Raw genomic sequence first — 25,313 nt, 5'->3', positions numbered from 1 at the left:
TTTATTTAAATGTGGGCTCATAATACGCTGCTCATAATAGTATTTTTCAAAGTAGTTTTTGCATTCGAAACACTTCATTAAAGTTAAAAATACCGCTCAGTATAAAAAAAGCATTTGCCAAATATTGAAAAAAATGCAGGACCTAACGTTGACACTCAATCAAATATTAGGTCGCTCAAATATTATGAAGCTTCTCATTTTGTATTTTAAGGAACTCAATTTTTTTTTGTAAGTTGCTGTTCTTTTGATTTTTCGTCACTCGCACTCAGTCGCCCACTTAGTAATTCTTTAGCCCACATTAATTATTTTTGACACTTACAACATAAATTTACAGTCACTCGTTTAAATACTACCCTTAAAAAAACTGCCTAAGTTTGGTAAGGCCTATCTATAACATTATTACAGAACAGCAGCTCAGTTCTACATTCGATTCTATTTTAAATGGTCCTTAGAGTTCAAACCTTCGTCTCTTCATCCTAAAGACAAGAATTCTATTAACATTATTTATAGATTCCACTACTATTTCTAAAATACTACTAATACTAATAAACTTGAGACGCGACGTAATTTCATAATCCCTTGTTCAAATGTTCCCCAGAGTAGGTATACAGAGTGTCCCAAAAAGTGGTGTCAAGCTGAAGCCTTCATGTATGTTCTATGTATAATTTTTCGTAATTTAGACGTTATCATACTATCATTAATTTTGTAACTTTTTTAAGTTTCATGACTTAGTAGATTTTCATTTCATTTCATTTTCCGGGTTGACTTCTCTCAAAATTCATATTTTTTAACAGAATCGCTATTAATGGCAGTTCCTAGTCCTAGACCTTCCTATCCTTGATGCAAGAGACAACATTTTTGCTAGATTCTAAATAAAATATTTACTTTTATCAAATTATCACATCGCAAACAACAACGTTTCGCAAATTTTCATTTGGCAAAACAACTTATTGCAAACTTTTAATTCGCAAATGTCGTTTTTGGCATATTATTGTTTAGCAAATTATTGTTTGGCAAAGTATGTTTTGCTAAATGTTTCATTTGGCAAAAATATTTCACGATAAACTATTTACAAAACAATTTGATTGGTGCATAGAATGGAATACAAATTAGCTTGTGGTTATTATTTTGTTTAGTGGGTAGTTGATATAAAAATTTTTCTAAATAAATTTTCATATTTCATTCTTTTTATCGAAATTTCCAAATGATTTATTAACAATAGAGATGATTCTAGCGCTCGGCGGCCGCTGCCGCGGCACGCTTCGCTCGCCTTCGCGCATTAAGGGTCACTGTTCTAACCTCCTAACCTAACCTACTATTTTCTACAATACCTACTTTTTGCAACCATACTATTTTCTGCAATCTCTCTGTTTTACATAAAATTATTGTGAAAACCATGACCATGTGCCTTATGCTTTGATTTGTGGGTAACGGTGGGTACTCGTAAGTAGGTATGTGAAGTGTCAATTTGACCAAGCAAATTATTTGGGATATACCTAATATTTGGCAAAATAAAACATTTGCTATATAAACATTTGCCAAGTAAAATTTGGCCAAATGTTAATTTGACCAAATGAATTAGTTGCGAAAAGTACAGTTGCTAAAAGTTTATTTGGGAAATGAAACTTTGGCGATAAGTTGTTTGCGAAGTGAAATTTGGCGAAAAGTAATTTGGCCAAACGGAAGGATACCCTTAATTTCCTCTAATCGCTCCATTAAAGTGGTAAAGATATTCTGTTCAATGTTTTGGACTTTCCAACTCTTCTTCTCAGTCAGGGCACTCTTGTCAGAGTGGTCGTGGTTGCGCTGACAAGGTACACGGTAGGGTTTCGATGTCATCTCCGAGGGTTGCTCTCCTGTCGATGTGCTTCAATTTCTGATGGACCATAGTGGACTCTTCTTAGACTTTCTTAGATCAGATCAAAACACAAATAAATTGTATCACTCTATCGGGCCCCAAGTAGGTACAAATATTACCTGCGCAGTGGACGTTAAAAAATCTGAAACACTTGCGGCACCAATAATTCATTGGATGTTTAATTCATAACATCATAGAAGATATAGGTGAGGTGATATTCTATTATATTTGAAAGACCGAGTTCTCATGAGTCTGTCCAAACATGACGTGAGCGGAAACATGTCTATGATGATAAGATGACTTGAAAAAAAAAGTATAAGAGTGCGTGAGAAAATCAATAATTTCTATTATTTTATGTCACAAATTGTGTAATAGATCGAATCTATTGATTGACAACATTTTCTACTGTAGGTAAAATATAGCCATGGATTGGAACGCCTGAATTCTAAAACATCACTGAAGTCAAAATCTACACTCAACTTTACACTCTTTCAGGATTCACTGAAGAGCTTCGAAAGAGGTTTGACTAAATCAATAACGAACATCTCTCTTTTCGAAGTGGGATTATCTTATACTGGAAATGCTTGTATCTTCCAGAAGTAAAAAATAATGAGACGTCGCGTCATCGTCGTTTAAAATATTTCGTGCCCGTATTTTGAATATAAATTGACGAGACACTGATTTTATTGTAAGTAAAGTCACATGAAGTTTCGTTCGGACTAATTAATTACTTAAACTACGCCCACAAATATAGATTTCCGGAAAAATATAGACCACTTTAGGTTAAAATTAATTGCAACGCAGCAACAAAGGTATACCTACTTAATGTGGAACTTCTGTGTTTGTTATCTTTGTTAACCTATAGAAAACATTTCTAGAACAATGTAAACCAGGGATTATTACATATTCCAAGATTTCCACATCAGCGGACAAAAAATCGCAAAACAAACCCAGACTTCATACATAATATGATTCGATTTGAATATTATAATCTTACAATACCTACCTAATGTTGATTTACGTGGGCACAGGTCGTGGAAATTTCCTACATGATCTCTTTCTTGGCGATAAAGAATTTAAAGCAGTATTCATCGGTTAATGCAGTTTCGAACTGATTATACATACGGCGTGCCCGCCGCGTGCGATACGAGGCTCGTTCGAACTGGTGGATGTTATCGAATGGCGGAAAAAATAAATATAAATACCTAACCTTGGACATTTTACACTACGCTTCTAGTCCCAAACTAAGCCAAGCTTGTACTATGGGCACTAGACAACGGATATAAACATACTTAAATACTTTTTTTTTGTAAATACATACATATTATTATACATAGTAACACCCAGACCCTTAACAGATATTAAAATTCATCATTTCAATTTCTGCCCAGCCGGGAATCGAACTCGGGACCTCTCGGCATAGTAGTCCGTTCTGAACCACTACACCAAACGGCCGACAAATATCCACCTCTACTTCTTCCATACTTACATATAATATATTGTATCAGAATACTGCATTTTCATCCACAATATTATGATTGTTAGTAGCAAATCAAAGTCCGGCATGTGGAATTGTAAGATTTAATAACCAGTTACACAGCATGAAAAGAAAAGTATGGTGAAAATCTTGTATCAAGGAAAGGAAAAAAATAAGAGTTCTTTCTAATATCTATTTGATGTAATGTAATGTAGTATGTAATATAATAATATAAAAATAATAATAATACATACATAAAGATCTACCTACATACCTACAATAATTATTCAGACCCTGAAGTTACGAAGCCCGAAAATTGTGTGACGTCCCAGTGCAATTTAAATTGTGAAGATAGTAGATAGACAGGTTTTTGTGTAAAATAAAGAAAGGGTTTTGAATAATTTTATTGTAAGTACGTTAAGTTATTGATATGTTTGTTTTGTCTATGAGATTATTATTACTCATTTAAAGTGCATGCATGTGTAAGATTATTTCACATTTAATTATTATTAATGCGTATGCGTTTTTAGTGTTATGTACATTACTTTCAAGTTTTGTATTGTTTTAAATTTATTGTTTACTAGCTTTTCGCCCGCGGCTTCGCCCGCATGGAATTTTGTCTGTCACAGAAAAACTTTATCGCGCGCGTCATTGTTTCAAAAACCTGGATAAAAACTATCCTATGTCCTTTCCCGGGACTCAAACTATCTCCCTGCCAAATTTCATCAAAATCGGTTCAGTGGTTTAGGCGTGGAAGCGAGACAGACAGAGTTACTTTCGCATTTATAATATTAGTATAGATTTTACTTTTAAATAACATATAATCTTCTCGTAGCCACAAGCCAAAATATTTTATTGCGAGTTTTCGGTTTTACCGATTAAACATTTATTGGATTATCATATCCGCTTAAAAACCTGACCTCTACGGATGTCTCTATCGATTGTACTGTGTTTCGCCAGAAATAGGTAATTTTCGCTCCCTAATGTAAATGGGGCGTCATCCATTTTGATTTCGTCTCGGCAACAGGCAAATTTATTCCTGTTTATCCCATCGCAAACTCACGGTGACCGGCGAAAGACGCCTCGACGAATCTTGATGCAGTTTAGATTACATTGAGGATATTGTTCTGAGCTAAGCTAGCTTGTTCGCAGGTAATGGACAATGGAAGGCAACTGCAGGTTTTATACGTGGTCATTTTATACCAGTTGCTGTTTTTGGTGGCTCCCCACTATTGCTTTATAAAGAGGCTGACCCCACCGCCAATTGCCAGTCCATAGTCAGTGGTGGAACACGATCAGATTTGTCTAGAAAAAATCACAATGAAGGCAGTGACGCTCGTTGTTTTTGGTAAGTTTTTTTACACTTAACAATACGATGTGTCATTTTTGGCGTTGTTACATATAAATTCTCAAGGTATTCCGCATTGAACTATTGTTTATATTGTGTATTTTCCTCTTACAATGTGCTGATTATTCACTAGTGTTTATTTGTACCTACACGTTAAGTATTCAACCATTTATGTAGTTACTGCTTTAAACCGAGCTGACGATAACGGTATGATATCGTTAACGTCTATAATATTTATGAAAATTTATTATGAGTGATAAATAGTAACATTGTTGTATGCAAAAACTCTAGTGCAATGAAGAAGTGCAATTATTGGTTAATTTTTTAGAGAAAATGTTCGAGGATATGTAGAGTTTCAAATGCGATTTTCATGTGATAAATTCAGGTCCATAATTGTCGTGTAGGTTTCAAACTTCCAAAAATAATCCCAACTATGTATTTACAGTTGGGATTATTAGGTATATAGAATGGAATATTATTTTACCGATGTACTCGTACATATTTTGTATTTATTCTATGAATTTACTAGAATTGATACCTACAGTGCATCTCTACGAAAAAGAAATACCTATTCACTTTTTATATGGGCATCTCGAAATCAAGAAACTAATGTAGTTTTTTCCCAGTTTGGTAAAGGAAGAGGCAATGAACTTTCTAACGAACTTCCTACCAGCCTTAATAATAAACCAAGACTTTTTGTTCCCACCTACTAACTAATGGACAGCTAAAAGAAGTCGAAAAAGTTTGCTTACTTTTTTACTTATTAATTGACCGTTAATAAAGATAAATAACTTGAAATCACTTACGTCGAACCAGTAGTGCTTGCAATGACATCATCGAATACAAATCCCGGACGATTGAGCTATAAAACCTTAATAAAATTGAGTTTAAAAGGACATTGCGAAACTGGTACTTGAGGGAACGAGTGGCCAGTCTTCCTGCGATTATCTGAGCCAATGACGCCTCAGCGACCTTATTGCTCCTGTAAGGTCAGGCGCGAGCGCAGCCGGTTATCTTTATAGCCTTTATTACATGATGAGCTCAACTTCTTAATGCGATATGGAACTAAGTAGAAACGTACATCCATCATTCTAGAGCTACAATGATGCTATCTAACTTTAGGATAATGATGACAAATGATGGTCAGTGTGACAAATTATGAGCATGCTGTCTATTTTTTTATTCAAAGAATGCTTTGCAAACAATACAAGTTTGAGTCAAAGTTAAAGATTGACCTCTTTCACAAAGAACACTACTACATTAAGGCTGAGTTGCACCACCTAACTTTAACGGTAACTATAACGATAACCGGTGCTTTTTTATGGAGTTTGACAGATTTTTGACATCAGGATGGTGCCTCAGAATGGTGCAGTGTAACCCAGCCTTAGTAAATAGTATCTAAAGCTACGTAAAAAAAAACATTATACTCCTATTTCTAGAACTCTAGCTCTACCGTTGAGTATTTCGTAAGTTCGCAACTCCAATTAATGAAGGTAATAACGCGAAAATAAACATTTGTAACGCTTACGGTTTTTGAAATCACATTTCAAAACGAAGTATGTTCTAGGTAATGAAGACATGTTTAGGCTCGTTAGCGTCATGATTAACTATGACTTCAATTCAAAAGTTGTCTAGTTAAGGATACACTGATTAATTCATTGCGGGTCCAATGATAACTTTCCCTTGGCCTTTAATAGTCAAGCTAGGTACATAGGTACGTTCTGCACAGGAGTTACGATATAGCAAGAGGTGGGAATGATCCCGTAGTAATAACACAAAAAATTACTTAGGCTACAAACAAGCTGGTGTTAAATATTGCACTGGAAATAGTTTTGCATACTTACGATCAGGATTCTGCTGGTCCGAACCGAAAGAGATATACAGAAGAGACATAAAAAATATTACTTTCTCTTTATTGTAGTTTCGTCTCTTAGTGAGTACATAAAGTAAAACAATTAGAACACTTGTTCTTATGTCTAGAAAGCAGTCTCTTCCAGTCGACCTTAAAAACAAATTTATTCCTTATTCCTCATTACAACACCTTGACATCTAATGGTACATTTGTCCATTCCCAGCGGTGGTGCTGGTGGCAGTGTCGGCCAGGCCTGACAAGCCCGACCTGAAGCAGCTGAAGGCCGATGCAGCCCGCAAGAAGGCCTGCATGCAGGACTGCACCAGCGCGAAATTCGACCCTGTCTGCGCGGGCAAGGACGGAGAGAAGCCCAAGTCTTTCGGCAGCGAGTGCGTCATGAACAACTACAACTGCGAGCACAAAGAAAGTAAGTAGACAAAATGTTTTTTAGGGTTCCGTAGTCCTGACAAGGAACCCTTATAGTTTCGTTATTTTATGCATAACAAGGCAAGTATTTGACCGCAATCGCAATGTTAACATCATTTCAGCCATTGGACGTCCAACTGAACGTAGGCTTCCCCCAATGATTTCCATAATGACCGGTTGGTAGCGAATATGTTTGGTCTGCTTTATTCCAGGTCGCGAGGGTCCACGTAGCACGTTCTCATTATCCAGCGCGTTATGCCGCGCTGTATTGTTGTAATACACGTGTATTTTATTGACTCTAATTTTCAGAACTGAAAGAAACTTTTTTTTAAATAAACAACTTGAAAAAATCGAACTGCCTAAGGCGGGACTCGAGCCCACGACCTTCCGCTTGCCGGGCGACTGCTCTTCCAACTGAGCTACTTATTTAATTTTAATAACGATTAAAAGATATTTTATAATATAATATAAATAATGAACAAGCTTTTGAGGCAGTAGATTTTTATGTAACAGTAATATAGGAACAAAAGAAAATGATCGCTTTATATGGATCCCAATACTTTTTTTTAATAACTTTGGATCTGAACATTTGAATGTATATCCGTTAAACAAGTAGGTACTTTGTAGTACTATGTATAAAGTAAAGATCAAACTCATATGCGGTTAAACAGACACGTACTAATTAGAGACTGGATCAATCTATTCAACAAAGGCTGTCATTAATCCTGCTTCCTGTAGTTGACAACTTTTGGGCAGTAAACGGAGAGAGATTATTGAACTTTCTATTTTACCTCATTTCGAGTTATTTTCGTGCATTGTGATAACAATAAAGGTGTCATGAAGAGCAGTTTTATTTGTGAAAAACCACTGACAACAATCTGATTCGGTCTGCCGCTGTATTGGCGTCCGGCCGAGTGTGACGTGTAGCACAATGGGACTGACTGCCATTGTGGAACTGTTAGGGCTACCCAATGTTAACTGGACTGATGTAGCTTAAATTAGATCCTATGATAAGATGCCAGTGGTGAACGTTTGGCAATTCGTACACCAATTGAAGGCTAGTAACGTACTGCTACAATAGGTTGCCTTGCTGTCTAAAGCTGTGTTTGTTCTTTATGCTTATTAAGTATCGCGGTTTTGTAAAAACTTTTTATTAATTTGCTTCGCCATTATGAGTGAAAGAAAAGTTGAGCATAGCCCTTTCTAGTATAGCTGGCATCTTTCAACAAATATAGTTTACACTCTTTTTACAAAATAAGATTAAGAGACAATTGAATTTGCATATCTAGGATGCACGTTGTTAACTTATTTATCAAAATCATAACTTTACCTCAGTAGTTAAATTTTGCCAACCCTATTTTTGTTGAAACCGGATAGTGAGTCAGTTAGTTTTTTGCACGCCACGTATTTCCCTGAACTTAACATAGGCTAATAGGTATTTAGATATATTAGCACTCTTATCTTTGTGGGCATGCCTATTTTAAGCAAACCCGTCTTCGTTATTATAACTTGGAAGTTTTCGAAAATACCTATACATTAAGTAGTTACATAGCACTTAAGATGTTAAAGTGCTCTACTCGTATTTTCCTCAATACATGACATAAATACTAAAGCATTTATTAAAGTTATTGTTCTATTTTGGTTAATGATACACTTGTTTGTACCTTATGCTATTTGAACCATGTATTTAATTAAATACATTATGACGTATCAATACATTCTTGACAATTAATTAACTAATATTAGTTCAAACTATGTTGAGCGCTCTAACAAACACAAGGATCTCATCATTGTGGTTTTATTTATAGCTTAGAAGGCCGATAAGGCCCATCCCGTTTTTTAAACCATTTTGAGATTCTAGGCAAAGTTATACATCTATCTCTCCAATATTTAAGTACATATATTCTTATTAAAAATACTTATTCAGAAAGGTCTACCAAAACTTACAAAAGTAAACAATTGGTTGTATTTAGCTATCTCGAAGCACCAGTTTAGAATTACAATCGAACTAGAAGCAGTTAAATGGATCCGGATTGTAATTATTGATCAAATATTTAGTTTTAATATATTTCTTTTCTGTTTCCAGCCCTGCATAAGATCAAGAAGGGAGAGTGTCCCGGCTCCGACGGCATCCGCCTATCTTAAATATTTTAACTACCCTACTTAAAGTATCGCTGTAACCTTTTTACACTTTTAGTTTAATTACCTATTTACTTATAATTAGAGTTAAGACAGCAAACTTATATTGCTTTGCAGCCACACTTTTCAAAGGAGCTGTGATGAATTAGCGCGTATTTGAGCTTTTTTTAGTTTCATCATCAACAGTATCATCGTAGTGTTTTGCATTTAAGCATTTTATTTTATCATCTTGTTTTTTATCGTTTTGTTTATCATCACTTTATTGATACGTATTTCGTTTTGTGCTTATTAGAACATTTGAGTTTAGTGCAGTTTTTTTATGTTTGTTTTAGTTGTTTATTGTGCTGACACGGCTTAACCATTGTTATTATTAGTCTCGATTGTGCACAGAGAGGGTTTCCGAGGTCAAAGTGATTTTAGTTCTTAGTTCTTAGATATAACTATTTGTGCTTTTCTTGTAATAGCATTTATGAAATCTTGTATACTTTTGGCGTCATTTTCATTTCTTGGCCGTTTCTAATCTTTGGGTTTGTCTATCGCTGTCACTTTTGCCCGCATCTCTTTGAGTGAGAGAGATGGACTTATAGGATTTCGTGCTGCTATTTGAACAAAACTGCGTACCGGAAAACGCAGCGTGGGACGTCCACCTACAAGGTGGACCGACTACATCGTAAAGGTAGCAGGGAAGCGCTGGACGCAGGCCGCTACCAATCGATCAACATGGAAAGCATTGGGGGAGGCCTATGTTCAGCATTGGACGTCCTATGGCTGAAATGATGATGATGATTTGAACAAAACGTTTAAAACCGCCTGATAAGATCGAAGAGTTACCTTTAATACTAGTCTAATCTCTATTATGATCATCATCATGATTATTGCCATAAAAACAGTAACCCAGCTGTTTCTAGCTGAGCCTCTTCAGCTTTAATTTTTTTTTCTTTCGGACTTATTATCTTTAACCATACAACTTCAATGGAATAAATAAGTACCTACTGGTATTTATCAAGAAAAAAAACGATGCCAAAAGCTTTAGTTTTATCGTTATGTGCGGTCATTATTTCATTCAAGTTTTTTATTCTTTATTGTTTTTGCTTATTTCAGTTAATGTCTAAGTTTTTTATTGTGTACTTTTTTACTATTCAGGTAGGTATTGTGCCTAAGATTTCTATTCATTTATCCAGTTATATTTCTAAGATTTTTCAATATTTTATATTCTCTAAGTTTTTTTTATCTTTAATATTAAACTGTTTGCGTTACTGACTAAGGTTTTTGAATAAATAAATAGTATAAAAGTATATTTTTTTTTATTACCTAGCTTAGTTTAGTCTCTCAAATAAATGATTAGGTACTTAAATTAGTCTATGCGTGTATTTGTAAGAAAGATACTTATTTATTTCTTTACTTTCTAAAATACACGATAATTTTTAGGAATTTTCTAATGAATGTATTGGACTACTTACGAGTATATTATTTTAAATGAAGATAACAGATCAAATATAAAGTACATAATCACAACTGCGTAGTTAAAAGTAGTATTGATACTTGTCTATTTACTTATCATAAATTGTAAACCTAATTTAATGAGTTCTATTTTTGGTTTGCAAACAAGATTTGTGAAGTTTAGGTAAATAGAAATGATAATTTTAAATTGTCATCAAATTATTAATAGTGGAAACGTTTTTTGGAAAAAATGAATTTGTGTTAGTATGTGCTTGTTCTGTACCTACTGGTATGATTAACAGCTATCACCTCCACACATGGTAGGTACAGTGATTAGAATTTATGAAACTCTCGGATCTACACACCTTCTGCAAATTGCCATTTTTAGGGTTCCGTAGCCAAATGGCAAAAAACGGAACCCTTATAGATTCGTCATATCTGTCTGTCCGTCTGTTCGTCCGTATGTCCAGTATGCGTAATTTTTCAAATATATTTTTATACAATAATAGACATTATATTCCAAATGCTTTATGTACTTCCTATCAAAGACATCTATAATTTATTTGATTGCTATTGTAAATACGAGTAAAATTGCAATGCCCTTGCAGGGCCCATATGTTTACCTTACATATTTTATAAGACCTTACTGTACATACATACATATGTGATGCAATAAATAAATGAATATGAATATGAATATGTCACAGATATTTTTTTCCGAAACTATAAGAGTTATATTGTTGAAACTTGGTAGGTAGATGTATTCTGTATACCGCATTAAGATTTTGATGCAAAAATAAAAAATTAATAATAAATATTGGGGGCTCCCCATACTTAGAACTGAAACTCAATTTTTTTTTCATCAAACACATACGTGTGGGGTCTCTATGGATAGGTCTTCAAAAATGATATCGAGGTTTCTAAGATATTTTTTTTCTAAACCGAATAGTTTGCGTGACAGACGCTTCCAAAGTGGAAAAAAGATGGTCCCCCCTCTCTAACTTCTAAAATAAGGAAATGAAAAATCTAAAAAAAATCATATGATGTACATTACTATAAAAACTACCAACGAAAATTGTTTTGAACGAGATCTAGTAAGTAGTTTTTTTAATACCTCTTAAATCGTAAACCGCTTATTACCGCGTAATCTTTCATACAAATAACTTAAATTAAAAAAAAAATAATTTTAATTTCATAAATCAATGGTACGGAACCCTTTGTGCGTGAGTCCGACACGCACTTGGCCGGTTTTTTTTATTGTGAGTGTAAATTATTGTAATATGTTGAACTTTTACGTTGTATCCGTTTGGTTCTCCTAGAGCAGAAAGTTAAAAATCTCTCATCTTCAGGTTTTCACTTTTTGCTCAGCGAAGACAAGTCTTTCGAAGCTGCAAACTTGGATATACGGTAGGTACTAACACCATATTGAAAAATCAGAACTAACCGTTAGTTTGCGACTTTATTGATTTTTGTGGTCAAATATAACTGACCTATTACGGATGGTTGCACCACGGTTGCACCATCTTACTTTAACTTTGACAAACGTCAAAATATGTCAAACTCCATACAAAAAACACCGGATAACGTTCTAGTTACGGTCAAAGTTATATGCTGCAACTCAGCCTAATTAAATATGTGTTGGTTTAGCTACATTAGAAGAATAAACAAACTATCTATACTTATAATAAATCTGTAGAGAGGTCAATTCTGTACATGAAATATATTTTAAAAATAACTATCAGGGGGTGATTAGTGATCGATACTGATGCCAAAAATGCAATCAGTAAAATTTTTGTCTGTCTGTCTGTCTGTCTGTCTGTCTGTCTGTCTGTCTGTATGTTCCTTATAGAAACAAAAACTACTCGACGGATTTTAACGAAACTTGGTACAATTATTCTTCATACTCCTGGGCAGGTTATAGGATACTTAGGAAATCCCACGGGAACGGGCATTAGCGGGAAAATCCTTTTGTATGAAAAATCTAAACCGCTTAAGTTAGACGCTTGAAATTTGGCAAGCAGGTACCTTAGTAAACTTAGAGCTTAGTTATAACAGGATATTGCAAAATTCCTACGGGAACGGGAATTAGCGAGAAAAAACATTTGTATGAAAAAATCTAAGCCACGTAAGATAGACGCTTGAAATTTGGCATGCAGGTACCTTAGTAAATTTAAAGCTTAGTTACAACAGGATATTGCAAAATTCTCACGTGAACGGGAGTTAGCGGGAAAAAACATTTGTATGAAAATATCTAAACCGCGTAAGTTAGACGCTTAAAATTTGGCATGCAGGTACCTTAGTAAACTTAAAGCTTAGTTACAACAGGATATTGCAAAATTCCCACGGGAACTGGAATTAGCGGGAAATTCCTTTTGTATGACTGACTCACTGACATACCCACGCACAGCCTAAACGGCTAAATGTAGGCACTTGAAATTTATAAGGGACGTAGCTTAGGTACCGTAGAGGTGCACTAAGAAAGGAATTCCCGAAATTCCCACAGGAACAGGAATTACCGGGAAAATCCTTTTGTATGAAAAATCTAAACCGCTTAAGTTAGACGCTTGAAATTTGGCATGCAGATCCCTTAGTAAACTTAAAGCTTAGTTACAACAGGATATTGCAAAATTCCCACGGGAACTGGAATTAGCGGGAAATTCCTTTTGTATGACTGACTCACTGACATACCCACGCACAGCCTAAACGGCTAAACGTAGGCACTTGAAATTTATAAGGGACGTAGCTTAGGTACCGTAGAGGTGCACTAAGAAAGGAATTCCCGAAATTCCCACAGGAACAGGAATTACCGGGAAAATCCTTTTGTATGAAAAATCTAAACCGCTTAAGTTTGGCATGCAGATCCCTTAGTAAACTTAAAGCTTAGTTACAACAGGATATTGCGAAATTCCAACGGGAACGGGAGTTAGCGGGAAAAAACATTTGTATGAAAAAATCTAAACCGCGTAAGATAGATGAAGGGGGTAAAACGGTATCCACGCGTACGAAGTCGCGGGCGGCCGCTAGTCCCTAATAAGAGTAGTAACACAGTTCCAATGCCACGTCAATTGACCTAAAACCTGTCGATAAACAAAGTAGACTGCTTGACGCTGCGACAAACATTTCATTAGTATTTGTAATAAACTTAATGGATAGGAATTTCCCAGAAGATGTACAGTCAGGCACATACATTCCTGTTGAACGTTGAATAGTAAAATATAAGTTACATTTTTTTTACATATGTATACCGTAATGACTATCTTCGATATAAGGCGGTTATCATTTTCTGTAGATAGGTGATTTCAAAGTAGAAACAACCATATTGTTTTAAAAAGATTTATTCATCTACGTCTAAATAATGAAACATTATACAGAACTGGAATATTTCAGTTCTAAAACGCGTACTTTGTACACAATAAATAAAATAAGAATTACACTAATCTTTACCACTCTCATAAAATCATATTATACCAATGGTTTCAAATCTTACAATCCTAAATTATGTAACAATTTTGAATTTTAGGAACTTTGGCAAGAGTCTTATTGAGTAATACAAAAAGCTAAAATATATAATCTTTGGAAATTGTCTTGACCGCCACACAAGACGTAAAGTACTTTATAAAATTACAAACTTCTTTAGTAATCTCTTTCTTATCAATTAGCTTAATTATGAATCTTACTATACATGGGGTTATCTTATAAAAGCTGAGTTAAATAACCATAAGAAGAAACTAAGGCAAGAGATTTTAATAATGCAACGCCTGGTAGGACAAAACTATTAATTATGTAATGTAAAGGTTTCAACAATAACTTTTTACTGCCGATTATTAGGATTTTTTAAAATTACAATTAAAGAAGACAATTTGTAAGTATTACTACACTCATTGGTAAAATTTTAAAATGCTTATTTTTAGATTTTTCATGATGTTCACAGTTACTATTTTACCAAGTAGGTAGGTACAACATTTTGTGTAAAAAACATTTGTAAAACATTGGTTCAAAAAGACTTTGAACTGTAGTGCTCTGATGGCATCGTTATCTGTATTGTTTACATTATGAACACTGACAAGATATAATTTACGTACATATCTATCTACATACAAAACATATACTGGTAGTAACAACAATTATAGTTTCCATCTTTGAATCTCCCCTTTCATTAATAAAGTAACGTATGTTTGCTGTCCAATGGTTTTTTCAAAAGCAAAGGTACGTTTTGGCAACCCCGTAAGAAGATAAGGTTCGTTACAGAACGAAGTTCTAAACTCTATTCAATCTCAAGGTAAATTGATACTTTTGGTTGGTTAAATTTCAATAATTTGTTAGACCAATCATAGTACTGTAACTATATGCCAGATTGAATTGAGTTTTGAGTGGAAAAGTAGCTCTCGGGCAGTGAAAAGCGGTCTATTATGAAAAACGAAATACGACAGTTTGGAGTTTGAACGAAACAATGTAGTGTAGTGTTATATGACGAAAAGTGTTAATGCATTATTGACGGATTTCGTTTTCGTAGAAGACCTCGAAAGAATGATCTCACTGGTTTTGGTTTGATTTTTACAGATTTAAGGACACAATGAAAGGTAATGTACATTTTCTTAAGTTTGTTGACAACTGGTTGACGAATGACTTACATATGTAGGTGTTATGGCCATCTCTCTATGTACTTAATCTGGAATTTATTTTACCACTCGACCGGTAGTACCGTGAAAATATGCATTAAACACGTGACACGTCATTGAAATTATTGCTTCTTCATAATCTTTTAATAACTGTTTCGATCGAGTGATGAGTTATGTTCAGTAGGCACTTTCCAGCTGAAAAAATGAATATTTGTACTGCTTTCTCGTCTATAGGCTTGAAGTAGTCACGTCTGAAGATAACTGTCCGTATATCGCCGTACTCCAGCGTACAGCTTAGACTAAGGAGACGGCTCTGTAGGTTCTCCCGCCCGCCCGTCGTCAACACTCGCCCAGGCTCGTAATCGCGTAATCTGTAAGCAAACACGTTGTACATTGAATCGAATGAAGTAACGAAACAAATATAAGGAAATGGTTTGTGTTGTTATTTGTTTTGTTCAACGAATACGAGGAAATTCGATTTGTAGAGCATTGTTTACTTGTATTTAAGGCCGGGTAACAGAGAAAATGGCGAAAATGAGGTTTTCATTTTTCATTTTTGAGGTACTAAACAGTAAAATAAAAGGCTAAGATTTTTTTTGGGCATAGTTGAGGATATTTTCTAGGGCTATTAACGGATGGAAACACGATTTGATGAAGTTGACTCGATAGAATAAATTCCCAAAGTTACCTCTATTCGTTTTCTAATTATGGTTTTATTTTTAAAATAAGCGATTTGAGATTCTGAATCTTTTACTAAACTAAAGTTCAGAAATAACTTGAGGGCTTTTAACGGATGAAATTTTTATATTGCGTCTTATTTAGTTACTATGTTAAAAAATGTGGAAAAAATCGCCCATGACGGCTTGGACAATCTCAATCAGTCGCGCGGTGGCGCTTACGGAGGACGGACGCGTGCCAGTTTTTTGGCCGTGACAGTTCTCGATTTGTCAATATTTTTGACAATGATGACTTTGATGAGTCACAGTATAATAATACCAGTGTTACTGGAGAAAGCTAAAATTTTTGATAATTAAGAATAAATTCTGAATTTTGTCTACCTATTGAAATTTAAATCGTTGGCATCCTTTAAAACTAAGACTCAACTCATGATACATTCCTCAAATATGAGACAAAACCAATGAGTTAAAATTACATTTTAATAGTACCTACATACAATCGTCTTCACTCTTAAGAAGAGCACACTGACACAAATAAATAATAAAAAATTAGGTCAGTGGGTCAAATATAGGGGCAGCTGCACGTCACTGAAAGACGATTCTGTTTACTCGGCATCTGGGCTGGAGAACATGAATCCTTGCTTACAGATGCAGATGTAAATAGAGTTATAATTGGACAAATTTTACATGAAATGTTTAACAGAACTCAGTTAAAAGACACATACATGGAATACCAATAAGGTTGCGGAGGGAAAGCTACCTATTATAAACTAGCGGCCGCCCGCGACTTCGTTCGCGTGGACCTCGTTTTACCCCCGTTAGATATGATGTTTTACCTCATTTTACCCATGTTGATAGATGGCGTTTCACGGTTTCCCCCGAATGAATATTTACGAACGTCATACCGTAGTTTGTCCAGTGCTGTAGATTTTAACCAATGACGATAGATGGCGCTTTTAGACACGTCTTATTTATTTATTGAAATTTATTTGCCACATATCGTCATAATGTTAATCTGGGTTATAAACAATAATACTGTAAAGTTTCAACAAAATCCGTTCAGTAGTTTTTGCGTGAAAGAGTAACAAACATCCAGACATCATGACATCCAGACATCCAAACTTTCGCCTTTATAATATTAGTAGGATATTTCACAATCCAAACTAATATTTACTATTTAGCATTTACTTACAGTAAATATTAGTTTGGATCGTGAAATATTTAAAATAAAAAAAAAGAATAAAACAAAATAGGGTTTCAAATTACCTATCTATAATCTAATATTATAAAGAGGTAAAGTTTGTGTGTTTGTATATTTGTTAAATTGTAAGGGGTAATCTCGGGATCTACTGAACTGATTTTAAAAAATCTTTCACCAATAGAAAGCCACATTATATCTGAGTGTAATAGGTTATATAAAAACCAAAAAATTCCACGCGGGCGAAGCGGCGGGCGGAAAGCTAGTTTATTTATAATTATGTAAGAGCATAATTATTAAAGTCGAAGTCAAACATTCTTTATTTGTGTGGACCTATATTAACGAGAGATTACAAGAGATTACAAGGCGTCAAATATTTCAAGAAAAAAATTAAAAACTATTATAAAGCTAAATTTTGCTCTCTTGGAGCCTTTACCTACTCTGACAAATTAAGACTTAGAGAAGAAACTAATAATAAAACTATTTAACTGTCCTGCAATGAAAAGCTTGATCGGGTACAACACCTCAAGTTATTCCAGAACTTGATTTCATTAAAAGACTCCGAATATCAAATCGCTTAGGTATCTAAAGTCAAACGATTCTGAAATGTCAAGTGGACTAATGAATAACCCATTAAGATAGTAGCGCCCTCCTGTCAATGACATACCTGGAACGATAGAGTTTTGAACAACTAATAAAAATGCTTTGTCCTAAATGACTGACGGATATCGTAGAGACCTGAAAGTTGGAAGGTGTGTTCTTTTTATGACGTAGGCATCTCATAAGAAAAGATTTTCCGAAATGGGGTCATGAAATGAAGGGGGTGAAAAAAGGGGGCAAAGTTTGTATGGGACAAAGTGATTCCTTGGTTCAATCTACTTGAAATTTAGTTTAACAATACCTTAATATAATTCATGAAAGACGTGTGGAACGGGTAGAAAGTAATTTTGGCAGTCATTTTCTTCGAAGTTGATATCAATACTACTTAGTGCCTTTGATTTAATTACTTTTTACTTTTACAAGTGTTTGAAAACTCCATTTCAGATTGTGTTCAATGTCAAGTGAAATCTCAAATTGAAATCTCAATCTCAATGAGGAGACTCTGTATTTATTCCTAGAATTCCCCAAACACCGTCAAATTACCCTTTCGAATTCAAGACAGTGCAGTTTCCCATCAGTCTGCTTCGTAATGACTATAAACAAAGCTCAAAGTCAAACTCTAGGGACCTCTGCTTAAACTCCCATGAGTTCACAGAGGTACGCAGGTAACCGCGTGTGATGCTCATAGCAATTTTCGATAGGTACAGAACCCCGTACATATGTCATACATATTATAGAAAGAAAACACCCAGACCAATACAAACAAATATGTTTCTGCAATTTTAGTATGATATTTTTATTTATTAATAAACAAAGAGACTGAACAAAATTGATGCGTACCTATACTGATTAATGTTATTAACCACATGCAAAGCTTCGTGAATTGCAACAACTATAATTAAATTTATTATCCAAGCTCTAAATAATTAATCGCTACTAAGAGTAACTTATCATAAAAAAAAATTCCAATCGCTCGACGTAATCTTGAAATTCTTAAGCCGGCGCAGAACTTCCAGAAGGTCGGGCGACGCCACAGCCACTTTGAACCGTGTTTACTTCTGCAGTTATATTTTATATTTACTCGATTCTAGAATATATTCCCAAAAAGTCTGAAAGGTGTTTTAATTTGTATCACTTGGATAATATGATTTCTATTAGAAAGTGTTGTGAGTGTGACGCTTGAAGGGAAGGAAGTCAACCTAACCTAACCAACTGCGTATTTCTATACTGTGTAGCTGGAAATTGTGGCGGGAGCTCTTTGACGCGCTGTTTTCGGCGAAGAATTGCGCGCGCAGATTTTGACAGCGCGAAATACCTACTTTAGAAGAAATACCAAGCCTTAAGGTAGGTATGTTCAATATCAATCTATGCAAATGTAGTATGGAGGGCGAATCAAATCATATTTTTTCATATGATATTTATTCTAAAGGAAAAGTGAATTTAAGTAGTGACCTACTAATGTGTAATTTAGGACCTTCATAATAATCCCTTCATGTGATCGAATTTCAGGTGTTATGAAAGGAGTTCTTTTTACATTGCTAACGACGATTATGTGTCTTGATGATTGATTTTATGAAATTGTGCACCAGCCCATATGTTGTCCCGAAGTGGTGGTAGGGCAAGCTATATTTGGGACGTGTATAAGTGCACTGGAAAGGGTCTATGTACTGAATAAACTATTTGAATTTGTGGTTTCAGCAATTTACTTGCGAGAGTTCTTTTGGTGTTATTGTTACGGTAAATGTGAAAATTATGAATAATTGCCGGTAACAGTGATTAATATGAGATCATTTATGTGTGTAAAAAACTAAACAGGCGGCTTAGGGGTGGCCCAAGGGTCACCCCCGCCGCACCTTAACATATTTTTCATTTTAAATCAAAATATGTTATGGGCATTATGACAAAGTAATGTTACGCAAGAAACAGTCCAAAGTCATTATGCCAAATTATATTAATACCTTATATGATATCAAAACGTTCAAAATGTATGGCTGTACACGAGCCGGTGTTCTCTTTTATGATATTTGTTAGTATTAAGGTTACATTATTAAATAATCACTGATAAATGTGATTATTTTTTCACTTTTACCTCGACTGTTGGTAATTATTCATAATAACCGGCGATTATTCATAATTTTCAATTTATCACATTTACCGTAACATATCAATGTATGAAAACTTCAAAGGTGCTCACATGTGCTTTCACGACACGAAGCAGCCTCCAGGTCGCATAGCGTCGCAAACGTCCGCGCGGTGCCGGTGGCGTCGAAGGCACACACGGGCCCCGCGGGCGGCGCCCCACAGCGCCCCGCGCAGAGGGGGGGCGGCACCCCCTCCCTCACCTTGAGCTCGTTGGGGGCTCGAGCCTCGCCATCACCCCCCACAACTTCATAGTCGTAGCCGAGACGGGAGGGGGGCAGCGGCAACTTTGCTGACTGGGTCTCCTGCCACGCTGAAAAGCGGAGGTTGAATTTAAAACATTTCAGTTTTGAAACTATCAGATATGAATAAATAAATAAAACAGTAGATAAAGGAGGAAGGGTTTTTAAATAACACACACTTCTTTCATTAAAGATACTGGATCCACTTCAGAAAGTTCAGATTTTAAAAGGATATTGAAACAAAAATTACTACGAGCTACGATGCTCGTTGATGTCTTTTGGCTATACCGATTTTTTTCGATTTGTTTTGTACGCTGTTTATTTTCAAAATGCGAGTTTATGATTTGACATCTTAGTACCGTGTACGAGTATACTATATGCAATACATTCTCTGTCTCTCGTATGTATTAAAATAATTTACATGAGAAAAATAATCGTAGCATATTTCGTAGCACCTGTCGTAGCAAATACATAAAATCCCTTTGCAAAAAAGATCCATCGCGAATCCCTTACGATTCTTTTCATACAACATTAAAAAACAAAGAGCGACCTGACACCCGCGATAACCGCGTTAACTTACGACTGCAATGGGCATAAACGTAGCTTAATTGTTTCTTGTTTTATTCCATTATTGTTGTGGCGAGTCCGCGATTACTGGGTTACGTTCGCGACCTTTTTTAATCTAATCGCCCAGCTTTATTTATTTTCCTAAAATTTTCCTGTGATCTCATCTTTATTACGCATTTGAGTTATCGACAGCATAGTTTACAAACAACACCACATGTACATAGTAGTGTTTTGCAACTAACAAAGATGCTCGTTTGCACTTTAGATGTTTATATTTTGCTAACATTAAGAGAGTAGGTAATTCTTTTATTTATTTCTTTAAAATCAGTTTAATACATGATTGCCTCTTTTTTTTGGAAACCTGCCGTTAAAGAGGCATACATACACTTCATATTCTTCTACCGTATGCAGTGATGGCCAGAAGTCAAAAGTAGGTGTATTTCATTAGCTGACTTAGCGCAATTGATAGACAGCTTAACGTGGACTCTGAAGCATGGAATCATATATAATTTCGATAAGTGGTAAAAGAACACAAAGCTCGATTTGTAGTCAAAACAAATAAAGATATGTGCCTATTTCTGACTTATGGAAGAGAAAAGCAATGCTTGTGAGTATTGGTAAAAAACAATCGCTATCGCTTACCTAAGCAATCATACATCCAGTATTAAAACCCTAATTGCCCGTGGTTCACCCGCAAAGTTCACTAGAATCTATGTCCTAGATAGACCCAGAGCCAGAGGAAATATTTCCTCTTATGTGTTCTAGTCCGGATACAACATACATTAAAAGATAATAACTATGTAGTGGATGACTATTAATCATGTGACCACAATCTGACCCAGCAAAGCATACTGCGCAGTATGGTTCCCGACTATTTTTTTATCTAGCGCAGTCTTTCCCAAAGTGGGCGATTACGCCCCCTTGTGGGCGCTGCAGGTTTAAAGGGGGGCGGTAAGAGACCCAGAAAAAAAATCGGGACGTTGTGTAGAGGCTTGGGAGGCGTCATCTACTAGGAGGACTCTTAAACATCGACTGAGCTCGACTCTTGACTACAAAAATGGGGGGCGCTAAAAAATAATTTATTCTCAAAGTGGGCAGTAGACTAAATAAGTTTGGGAACCACTGATCTAGCGCGTCAGTGGCCCCGTTGCCCAAAGACACCGGTCCTGATAATGCTTGAGTCATCAGGATGCGGGATATCGCGTTCCCACGCTTCACGATCACAAAATGATGCAATTTTGAATTAGTTATACTAATTAATTATTTGATAAAATAAAATTAAAAAGTCTAGGTCTCGCAGTTTTAAGTAAAAAAGCATTTCGTTTAATAAAGTTGTTTGAATGGTTTCTCGGACTTTTTTAACCAATTGGATTGGGTTTAATATTAACCGCTTTGTCTCCCAGATGTGTCTTTCTTTTTCTGTAGTGCACAGTCCTTTTGAGGTCTCATCGTTCTTGATTCTGTCATGTGTCACAAGAGCAAGTATAGTAAAAGTCCTGCCAAGAAATCTACATAACTTGACATCGTTATGAAGATGAAATTAAAGAAATCGCTGATTATAAATGTTACCACCGTTCTCAGTAGGTCCTACTTTTTAATTGATCAAATAAAATAAGTAAACTAAACTAATTCCAATTATTTTTTATAAAGACAGTAAACGGTCAGTTACTTAAAATTGCGCTATAATTTCGCAAAATGAATGCAATAATTCACTTTATAAAAGTTTAATATGTACTAATTAAAAAATAAATAAACAACAGGTACATACATGACTTCAATCGTTAATGTAATAATAATGCCCCAACTCTACCAGGATCTGCGTTTTATTGTGTGATGTCTATAATCATTAGATATTTAAGCGTGGCACAGGTTGGCAAAAACGTCAAAAACTTACACCACATTTTAATTTGTTTCTTTCGTTTTGTAGTCAAAGTCAAAGTCAAAATTTCTTTATTTGTTTAGATTAATAAATAGTACTTACAAATCGTCATTTTGCTCTTAAGGAGCCTCTACATGTCTCATAATCTTTTTACCCTACCAGCGCTTCGAGACCAACATTTGGCAAGTGCTGAGAAGTAGTGTATCACAATTTAGTACCTATAGGTAGTTAGTTAAAAGCTACTGTTCTGTGATGATCATATAAACAAAGCACTGTAGGTAAATCATTCTGGCGTTTCAGAATGCTACGATTTTCACAGAGATGTGAAATTGTGAATAAGTAGAAAGTTTTTCATTCATTTTCATAAAAATTTCAGGACAGTGATCTGAGGTCATAGCGCGTAACGCGCGCTAGCTACACCCCCGAAACGAACAGGCTATGTACATTGTACATAATATAAATTGCTAACAAACAATTTTATATTCGCTACGTTGTTTTGTTGCGGGTGCACATGCATTGACGTCTGAATGTCTGTCCGTTGATCGATTACTCACTCCTATTAATAAGCGTGCTGTGGGCGTGAGGCGATAACCCTGGGTTCAAGATGCCAAATGGTCTCATGAAGACGCTTGGACGGCAGCTGCCATACTTGTTTTCGTAAACTTTGATCGCCATCGCCATTATGTGACGCTCGAATAGCGTTTCTATCGCGACGCAGCGTTTCGTATGCGAATTGCAAAAAGAGCTTTATCTCTACACACTCAAGGTTTATCAAGAGTGAACTCTACAGTTTTTATTTAGGTTTCATTGTATTGAACGCTGTCCGGATTCAATAAATATTTTATTTTCATTATATGTATAAAAATAAAATTTAAAGATAGTATGGTTTAAAGATAGATAATATAATTTAATCCGTAAACGAACTAAAGTCGCTGACATAGCCCGACGGATTAGCAAGCTGAAGTGGCAATGGGCAGGGCACATAGTGCGCAGAACTGACGGCCGATGGGGCAGCAAGGTTCTGGAATGGAGGCCGCGTACCGGAAGGCGCAGCGTGGGACGTCCACCTACAAGGTGGACCGACGACATCGTGAAGGTAGCAGGGAAGCGCTGGATGCAGGCCGCTACCAATCGATCAATGTGGAAAGCATTAGGGGAGGCCTATGTTCAGCAGTGGACGTCCTATGGCTGACATGATGATGATGATGAATATAATTTAACCAAAACCTAAAACAAGATAAACAAGAAGAAACTAAGTAGGTACAATTAAACCTTAAAAATATCTAAATTTAAAAATACTTATAGCAACGATGTAAACATTATCTGACCACACACAATAGGCAATAATTACTACTGAGAAGTCACGTTATCACCTAAATGTGTATCTAATAATAGTAAGGCGATTTGATTTACCGAGCAGTATTTGATAATTGTGTCAAATCGTTAATAACTACTCAATATTTTACTGGGACGATAAAGTATATGAAAATAGAATAGCCGGTTCCGATGCAATACTCAGTACTTATTTATACAATAGGAAAGTTTTCAAGAAATATTTATAATATTTTATTTGTCACTTTTCCAACTTTCATGAATTTTCTCGTGCAAATTTTTAATGTTCACTATAAATTGAAAGCTTTCATGCTCTTACACATTAAGATGTTATTAAGTACGATAAAGTAATGTTAATTAAAATTATGAACAAACATTCAGACAAGTAGCTTACACAACACTTAACTTAATTTTAAGTAAGTGAATTTAACAATTGAATTTAAATATTTAATCCATGATCTAATAAGATAAATTTTATCTCATTTTCGTGCCTGGGTTACGAATTTAATATTGTATTGTACACAATTAGGAGTATAATGCCTGTTTTCACCATCAATCCCTAATTTTTAAGTGACCCCTATGGTAACACTTAACAATTTTGTTTTCATAGGGGTCACTTAAAAATTAGGGATTGATAGAGAAAACGGGTATTAAAATATTAAAAAATCATGTCCACTTTGGTAAACACAGAGTTTTCGCGATGAAATCCTGAAATTCAGCACTTAACTTACCAGCAACTAAAATGGCGCACAAAATAATCTTCCTGCTGTGCATTTCCAACTGATTAAATCCAAATTGTGAACTTTGGAGCACAACTTCACTCGCGATTGTTTATTGTGTTTTTTAATGGAATCGTTCTACATTAGATGGTTTGTTTGTGTGTAGTGGGTCGGACTTATCGGTCCACTGGTGCATCGAGCGGCGACTGGAGGGGCGCGATGCTTGATAACCCGACGGACGACTGCACGATAACAACGCCGACTTTCAAATGAGAGCGGCCATTCTTTTGGTCCGCAGATAAAGCTGGAAACCGTTGGATAAAATATATGATTAATTAATTTGAAATCTTGAAACTGGAGGACTGATACAAAGGAAAAAGATGATGATAGATGGAAAGCTTGGCATTTAAAATAATTCTAGTATTATTTTTTTGTGATTGGTGTAATTTTTTAATGAGATGCTTTTAGGGTGATTTAAGCACCCCTTTGTGCTGCCATGCAGCGGCGGACATACCAACCCTTGGTAGAGTCGACAACTATAGATAACGGCTTTCAAGGAAGGCATAAATGTTAAATGTCTTCTAAAAAAATATTTATGTACAATATTTATAATACTTTACACCTATTAAGTAGTAACATGTTGATGTTATTATTTATATTTTCATTTATTAATCTATTCTTTATTCAAAATAAGTACAAATCACAGAGGCTCAACGCTATTAATTTTGAGATCACCGCACGTTGTTTTTCAGAGTTAGATTGTTCCATTCACAGTAAACTGACGGATGTCCTGTGGCTGAA

General features: G+C 35.3%; 2 protein-coding genes across 2 annotated transcripts; one reads left to right on the top strand and one right to left on the bottom strand.

Moving 5' to 3' along the window:
- The first annotated feature begins 4,573 nt into the window (after positions 1–4,573).
- Positions 4,574–10,395, top strand: LOC135076156 (Kazal peptide Pr13a). Its single transcript, XM_063970627.1, has 3 exons — positions 4,574–4,683; positions 6,759–6,962; positions 9,048–10,395. The coding sequence occupies exons 1-3, from the start codon at positions 4,656–4,658 to the stop codon at positions 9,104–9,106; spliced, it is 291 nt and encodes a 96-aa protein (XP_063826697.1). The 5' UTR covers positions 4,574–4,655; the 3' UTR covers positions 9,107–10,395.
- A 3,464-nt stretch (positions 10,396–13,859) lies between these two features.
- On the bottom strand, positions 13,860–24,801 carry LOC135076093 (uncharacterized). Its single transcript, XM_063970550.1, has 3 exons — positions 24,525–24,801; positions 19,829–20,086; positions 13,860–15,530 (listed from the first exon to the last, which is right to left on the bottom strand). Exons 1-3 carry the CDS (start codon positions 24,565–24,567, stop codon positions 15,499–15,501), a joined length of 333 nt encoding a protein of 110 aa, XP_063826620.1. The 5' UTR covers positions 24,568–24,801; the 3' UTR covers positions 13,860–15,498.
- Between the last annotated feature and the right edge of the window lie 512 nt (positions 24,802–25,313).

Source organism: Ostrinia nubilalis, chromosome 11 (assembly GCF_963855985.1).
Source record: "Ostrinia nubilalis chromosome 11, ilOstNubi1.1, whole genome shotgun sequence".
Taxonomy (NCBI): Eukaryota; Metazoa; Arthropoda; class Insecta; order Lepidoptera; family Crambidae; genus Ostrinia; species Ostrinia nubilalis.
The sequence above is the reverse complement of the archived record's forward strand: the minus strand, read 5'-3'. Positions and strand labels throughout refer to the sequence as shown.